The 8,190-nt window shown below is 39.8% G+C and overlaps 1 protein-coding gene across 1 annotated transcript; it reads left to right on the forward strand.

The window, feature by feature from the left end:
- The first annotated feature begins 1,232 nt into the window (after nucleotides 1–1,232).
- LOC129494420 (olfactory receptor 5AN1-like) lies at nucleotides 1,233–2,171 on the forward strand. The gene has a single exon (XM_055301323.1). It carries the CDS (start codon nucleotides 1,233–1,235, stop codon nucleotides 2,169–2,171), a length of 939 nt encoding a protein of 312 aa, XP_055157298.1.
- Nucleotides 2,172–8,190: the final 6,019 nt, after the last annotated feature.

Raw genomic sequence — 8,190 nt, forward strand, 5'->3', positions numbered from 1 at the left:
CATAAACCACATCTTCTTTATCCATTCATCTTTCGAAGGACACCGAGGCTCCTTCCAGTTTGGCTATTGTGGACATTGCTGCTATAAACATTGGGGTGCAGGTGTTCCAGTGTTTCATTGCATCTGTAAGATAAGAAATTTAAGAAGTCTATCCAGGTGACCATCTGGTAGAGAAGAGGTATTCTAAATTTATTCTATAATGATGCCACTTATGCTTTGCTGTTATAGAACTCCAGTTATATATTGAATTATCAGAGGTCTTTTAAAAATGTATTATTTTAGGGACGCCAGGGTGGCTGAGCAGTTGAGCATCTGCCTTTGGCTCAGGGCATGATCCCGTGGTCCCGGGATCAAATTCTGCATCAGGTTCCCCATGGGGAGCCTGCTTCTCCCTCTGCCCCTGTTTCTGCCTCTCTGTCTCTCATGAATAAATGAATAAAATCTTTTTAAAAAATGTATAATTTTAGGGATCCCTGGGTGGCTCAGTGGTTGAGCGTCTGCCTTTGGCTCAGGTTGTGATCCTGGGGTCCTGGGATTGAGTCCTGCATCAGTCTTCCCATGGGGAGCCTACTTCTCCCTCTACCTATGTCTCTGCCTCTTTCTGTGTATCTTGAGAATAAATAAATAAAATGTTTTAAAAAATCATATAAATTAAAAATGTATTATTTTACAAATGATGTACTATATGTTGGCTAATTGAATTTAAATTAAAAAAAACCCATGTTTTAATCAATGATTCTTATCAATTTTTAAATATCTCTTAATTTTCATAGACCTCATGAAATAATTGGGAACCTGAAGCACTTTTAAAAGGCACTTCTTGGGGTGCTTGGGTGACTCTGTTCGTTGAGTGTCTGACTCTGTTTTGATTCAGGTCATGGTCTCCTGGTTGTGGGATCAAGTCCCACATTGGACTCTGTGTTCAGTGTGGAGTCTGCTGCAGATTCTCTCACTCCCTCTTACCCACACTCTCAGTCTGTGTCTCATAAATAAATAAATAAATAAATAAATAAATAAATAAATAAATATCTTAAAAAATAATAAAAAACAAAGAGGCCCTTCTTGACAAGGTGAGATGAGAAACTGGATCTTTTCATCAGGTCAGTGAGGCATTCCACGGAGGGAGACTATGGCACATATGAGATTGTAATCATAATTACAATGTAATGTCATTTCACCTGGGTCAGCAGTGCCTTCTCTTCTCTCTTTTCTGATTTTAGAAGCACCAAGCAATGACTGGAGGAGGAAATACTACAGAGATCACTTATTTCATCCTTTTGGGATTCTCTGATTTCCCCGGAATCCTAGCAGTGCTCTTTGCTGTATTCCTGCTGATTTACATTTTGACTCTGACTTGGAACCTGGGCCTCATCATCTTAATAAGGATGGACTCTCACCTCCACACGCCCATGTACTTCTTCCTCAGTAATCTGTCCTTCATAGATGTCTGCTATGTGACCTCTACAGCTCCCAAGATGCTCTCCAACTTTTTCCAAGAGGAGCAAACCATCACCTTTGTGGGTTGTGCCGTTCAGTACTTTGTCTTTTCAACCATGGGACTGAGTGAGTCTTGTCTCATGACAGCCATGGCTTATGACCGATACACTGCCATTTGTAATCCACTTCTCTATTCATCAGTCATGTCACCCACGCTCTGTATTCAGATGGTGCTGGGATCCTATCTGGCTGCACTCTCTGCTAGTATATCCCAGTTGTGTGCCATGTTTCAGCTTCGTTTCTGTGGGCTGAATGTCATCAACCACTTCTTCTGTGACATGCCCCAACTATTAGTCCTGTCCTGCACTGACACCTTCTTTGTACAACTGTTGCTTGCTATACTAGCAATGATCTTTGGGATAATAAATGCCTTTATTATTATGATATCCTATGGCTTTATTGTCATCTCCATCATAAAGATCACTTCAGCTAAAGGCAGATCCAAAGCTTTCAACACCTGTGCTTCTCATCTGACAGCAGTTTCTCTCTTCTATACCTCAGGTATCTTTGTCTATTTGAGTTCCAGCTCTGGTGGTTCCTCCAGCTTTGACAGATTTGCATCAGTATTCTACACTGTGGTTATTCCCATGTTGAATCCCTTGATTTACAGTCTGAGGAACAAGGAAATCAAAGATGCCTTGAAGAGGTTACAAAAGAAGAGACGGTATTGCTGAGGTCCTGTCCAGAGTTGTCCTCTAGAAACTTTAACCCCTAATAATGTGCAGAAGAATGGATCTAACAAAATTCATACTTCCTTTGGATAAAGAAAGATTTTTTGTTTTAAAGATTTTATTTATTCATGTGAGACACAGAGGCAGAGACAAAGGTAGAGGGAGGAGCGGTGCCGTGTGGAGAGAAGACATGAACAGACATTTCTCCAAAGAGGATATACACGTGGCCAACAGACACATTGAAAAAATGCCCCACATCACTTGCCATCGGGGAAATACAAATAAAAACTACAATGAGATACCACCTCACACCAGTCAGAATGGCTAAAGTTGACAAGACAGGAAAGAACAAATGTTGGCAAGGAGGCAGAGAGAGGGGAACTGTCTTACCCTGTTGGTGGGAATGCAAGACGGTGCAGCCACTCTGGAAAACAGTATGGGGGGTTCCTCAAGAAGTTAAAATAGAGCTACCCTATGATCCAGCAATGCAATACTAGGTATTTTCCCCCAAAGATACAGATGTAGTGATCCAAAGGGGCACCTACACCCTAATGTTCATAGTAGCAATGTCCACAATAGCCAAACCGTGGAGAGAGCCGAGATGTCCATGGAAAAATGAATGAATAAAAAAGATGTGGTCTATATATACAACGGAATATTGCTTAGCCATCAGAAAGGATGACTATTTACCATTTACATCGATGTGAATGGAACTGTAGGGCATTATGCTAAGTGAAGTAAGTCAATCAGGGAAAGACAATTATCATACAGTTTCACTCATATGTGGAATATAAGAAACAGCACAGAGGATCATAGGGGAAGGGAGAGAAACCTGAATGGGAAGCCATCAGAGAAGGAGAAAAACCATGAGAAACTCTTATCTATAGGAAACAAACTGAGGTTTGCTGGAGGGCATGTTGGTGGGGGTGATGGAGTGACTAGGTGATGGGCATTAAGGAGGGCACGTGATATGATGAGCACTGGGTTTTATATGCAACTGATAAATTACTGAACAATACATCTAAAACTCATGATGTACTATATGTTGGCTAATTGATTTTAAATAAAAAAATGAAGTAGTTACCTCCTTCAGTCTTTACTGACTGGCTTTGGGAGAGAAATATCTTTTGTCAGCCCTGGTAGGGATTCTGAGATTTCTTTGATTTTTTTTTTACATGCATAGTTTTGTTCCACACTTATTGTTCCCTCTTAAGAGAGGAGTCATAAAATTGTATGCCTTCTCTTTATCCTTCAAAGCCACACTGGGTATGGAAAGCTGCCCATTTCGCTTCCTGAGAGCATTGCTAACCACTAAGATTTGTGGGACTTCTCCTAGACCCACAGTCAGGCAGTTCTCTTTGTGTTCTCACTAGCCATCTGTGAGCCTGCTTGCTCTTTACTCATATGTACAGATGTTCATGTTTCTTAAAATTTGTGCAACTTATTTTTTATTCTGAGTCTTATAAGTTCAACCATCTAAGGTTCTTTTTCTTTGGTATGCTTCTGCTAATTGTTATTTTTGTTAACTCTCAGTGCCATCGTGCTTCTGTACTTAGTGATTTTTTATTTTGAGCTGTTCATTCTTTTAGAATTCCATCTATGAAAATACTTTGAAGTCTGAGATGAAGGTGAGTTTCTCCAGAGAATACTTTCATCCACTTCTGTCAGGTACTGAGAACATTGCTATTAAAGTTGAGGTCCATGGACTGGTGCAAGTCTGCAAATGACAACAGGAGAAGATTTCCCCAGAATGTGAATCAACTACAGCACTAAGCACACTGTTTACTTCAGCTATCATGTATTTCATAGTAATACTTTGACTGAAGCTGTGAATTGAGTTATAATGTGCCACAAACTCCTTATCTCACGCCTGACTTATAAAAATGATTTATGGACTGACTATATTGAATTTTACTAGCCTATTGAATTGACTATATCAAATATTGGTATCTCTTGAAATTCAATTCCCATTTGAGGTTTTTCAGGCATTTCAAGTTGTGTGAAATTGGACTGCACTAGGCATTCCAAAGTGTTAACTGTATTGTAGTTACAAATTTCCTTGGAGAGATTAAAACAACTTCATCTTTTCTACTCAATGACAAGTTTTATTTTTTATTTTTTATGATGACAGATGGTAACCATATTTATTATGGTGAGCACAGTGTATAGAATTGTTTTTTTTATTGGAGATCATTTTGCCAGCATAACACCCAGTGCTCATCCCGCCAAGTGACCCCCTCAGTGCCCATCATCCAGTCACCCCAACCCCCTGTCCACCTCCCTTTCCACTATCCCTTGTTCGCTTCCCAGAGTTAGGTGTCTCTCATGTTTGGTGTCCCCCACTGATATTTTTATTCATTTTCTCTCCTTTCCCTTTATTCCCTTTCTCTAATTCTTATATTCCCCAAATGAATGAGACCATATAATGTTTGTCCTTCTCAGATTGACTTATTTCACTCAGCATAACACCCTCCAGTTCCATCACGTTGATGCAAATAGTGGGTATTTGTCTTTTCTAATGGCTGAGTAATATTCCATAGTATACATAAACCACATCTACAAGTTTTAGACATACATCTTTCCTTCTGTTGAGAGATAATGATTATATGAGCTTTTACTTTTGAATTAATGGTATATTTCTTTGGGGACCCCGGACTTATATGGGAATCTCCTGTTAGAATATCCAACTTGATTGGGTCCTTATTACAGATCCCTGAATCCCATGCAGCTAAAAAATATCTATGCGCATGTGTCTCAGCCTGATAAATGTCTTCAATACCAAACCAGTTTCACTGTTCTGCTACCTCTCTGGGTTCTCTTTTTTACTTAGCACTTGTTTTGAATAGTACTTAACTTTTTAAAAAAAAAAAAAAACCAACTAACTGATGCATTTGAACAAATTTCTAAAATATTTTATCCAGCATTTTTAGTTGCTGCTTTGGGCAATGAGATCTCCTTATATGATCTCAAGATAATATTTAGTTTGTCTTTTGAATTCTTGCCTGAGGTTCATTTGGTCCACTGCCACCTATTCATCCGTCATTAATGGGGTTTGTGTTTTTTAGATATACTGTTTTTTTCTAGAGACTTATTTAAGATAGAGAGAGCAGGAGGAGGGACAGAGGGAGAGGGAGTAAGTCTCAAGCCAACTCCCTACTGAGTGCTGAACCTAATGCAGGGCTTGATGTCACAAATCCAAGATCATGACCTGAGCCAAAATCAAGAGTTAGAGGCTTAACTGACTGAGCCACACAGACACCCCACTAGAATACATTGTTTTCTTAACATAGGTGAAGATCTACACTGGTATGGATTTTTTTGCAGATGTAGGTTAATAAAAATATTCCTAAAAACAAATAAATAAAAATAAAATACCTGTGGGAAGTTTCTTTTTTTTTTCTTTGTTATATTGTTTACAGGGCATTCATTTAAACTAGAGGGCTGAATAGAGAAATAACATCATGCATGTAATTTTAATAGCCTGAGGATACTGGAATAATAAGAGATTACTTTTACTAGTCTCCTTCATATCTCAGAAGTGCTATGGCAATGACAGAAGGAAGAAACAGCACTATAGTTACCAGGTTTATCTTATTGAGATTCTCTGAATTTCCCAAGATGTGAAGTCACCATCTTTTCAATATTCCTAGGCATCTACCTCATGACAGTGTCCTGGAGTGTGGATCTCATCACCCTGATCAAGATGGAATCCTACCTGCACACCCCCGTGGATTTCTTTATCAATAAGCTTGCCTTCTTAGGCATTTGTTACTTTTCCTCCACAAGTTCCAAGATGCTCTCTGATTTCTTCAAGAAGCAGAAATCCATCTCCTTTCTGGGGTGGACCACACAGCACTCCTTCTCTATCCTGGGTCTGACTGAGAGCTCTTTCCTGGCAGCTATGGATTATGACCGATGTGCTACCATTTGTAATCCTCTGCTCTGTACTGCCATCATGTCACCCACCCTCTGTGTGCAGATGGTGGCAGGATCTTGTATAACTGGATTCTCGGGCTCATTTATCCAACTGTATGCCCTACTTCAGCTCCATTTCTGTGGGCCAAAAGTCATCAATCATTTCTTCTGTGATCTTCCCCAACCGCCGATCTTATCCTGCTCTGACACATTTTTCTTTCAACTCATGACCTCTGTGTTCACAGTGATCTTTGGACTCACATCTGTCTTGGTTATCATGATATTCTATGGTTATATTGTTGCTACCATTTTGGAGATCACATCAGCTGAAGCAGATCCAAGGCCTTCAACACCCATGCTTCTCACTGACAGCTGTGACTCTTTTTTATGGCTCCAGCACCTTTGTCTATTTGTGCCCTAGTTCTGATGATTTTCTGAGCCAAAATAAGCTTTAATCTGTTGTATATGCTGTGGTGATTCCTATGTTAAATCTATTGATCTACAGCTTAAGGAGTAAGGAAATAGAAGATGCCTCAAGCAGATGGAAGAAGAGAATATTTTCATAGAATTATTGATTATGGGGTACCTTTTAGGGCTTAGGACACAAAATATACAGAACGGTGTATGAAAAATTGCTTTAACAGTACTTAATAATCCTTGTAATAGATTGTATAGGTTTTCACAAATATTTTCTTCCCCTCTATTCCCTGAGAGAAGATTTTACTTCCTACCTTTGGAGTCAGGCTTGGGCATGTGATTAGTTATGGCAAATAAAGTGTGAGTAGACATGACATATCCCACATCTAGGTAGAGGCTATATATATGAGTGTGATTTTTTTTACCTTTTTATTTCCCAGTACTTTCATTAGTGGTTGGCTTGTAAGGAATAAGATGATGATGCAGGATGAGAACCCCTAGCTGACACAAGATGAATATGTAATGTTAACAAGAAATAAATTTGTTTGGGATTGTTTGCATATGCTCAGTGCATCATACTGTCATAGAAATTTGTACAGGCAGTAGTATGATATTAAAAAAAAATTAAGTATTAACATTTGTAAGTTTCTTCAGGGCCAAGCAGTAATTATCAAGCAATATGTTGTTGACAACTGGAAGGATAGCAATTTATGTTTGGCACAATAAAACATTTGATATGAGTGTCACCTGTGATAACTTGGAAAGGAGGGGAAACCTGGGTGGCTTAATGGTTGAGTGTCTACCTTTGGCTTGGAGAGTGATCCTGGGATCTGGGATTGAGTCCCACATTGGGCTTCTTGTGAGGAGTCCTCTTCTCCCTCTGCCAATGTTTCTGTCTATTTCTCTCTGTGTCTATCATGAATAAATAATAAATCTTTAAAAAAACTTAGAAGGTAGATTATGTGGATAAATGGAATGCTTGTAGCATGAGTTAGTTGTTGTTATACACAAATGAGATGAGCTCACAAAACAACAGGCCAGTTTGCATGGAAGAATGAAAGAGAATAGACAGAGTCAAGAAATTTAGAGACTTGAGAGGAGCTAAGATGGCAGGATAGTAGAAGGACCCTAGGCTTGTCTTATCCCTTAAACACAGCCAGATAAGTATCAAGTCATTCTGAATAACCAAGAAATTGACCTGAGGACTGACAGGACAAACTGCACAACTTGAAGGAGAGAAGAGGTCACATTGAGGAAGGTAGGAAGTACAGATATGTGGTTTGAGGGAGAAATGGATTGTGGGAGCTGCAGAAGGGAGGGAGCCCTGGTCACAAAGGGAAGAGAGAGAGAGGGAGAGAGATAGAGAGTGAGAGACAGAGACAGAGATAGAGACAGAGACACAGAGAGAAGCACATGGGAATGTACAAGGAGAACACTTCTACAAAACCATGACTGGCTGGGATCCCCGGGTGGTGCAGCGGTTTAGCGCCTGCCTTTGGCCCAGGGCGCGATCCTGGAGACCTGGGATCGAGTCCCACGTTGGGCTCCCTGCATGGAGCCTGCTTCTCCCTCTGCCTGTGTCTCTGCCTCCCTGTGTCTCTGCCTCTCTCTCTCTCTCTCTCTCTCTCTGTGACTATCATAAATAAATAAAATTTAAAACAAAAACAAAAACAAAAACCATGACTGGGAA

The sequence above is a fragment of the Nyctereutes procyonoides genome, unplaced genomic scaffold, assembly GCF_905146905.1.
Source record: "Nyctereutes procyonoides isolate TBG_1078 unplaced genomic scaffold, NYPRO_anot_genome, whole genome shotgun sequence".
NCBI lineage: Eukaryota > Metazoa > Chordata > Mammalia > Carnivora > Canidae > Nyctereutes > Nyctereutes procyonoides.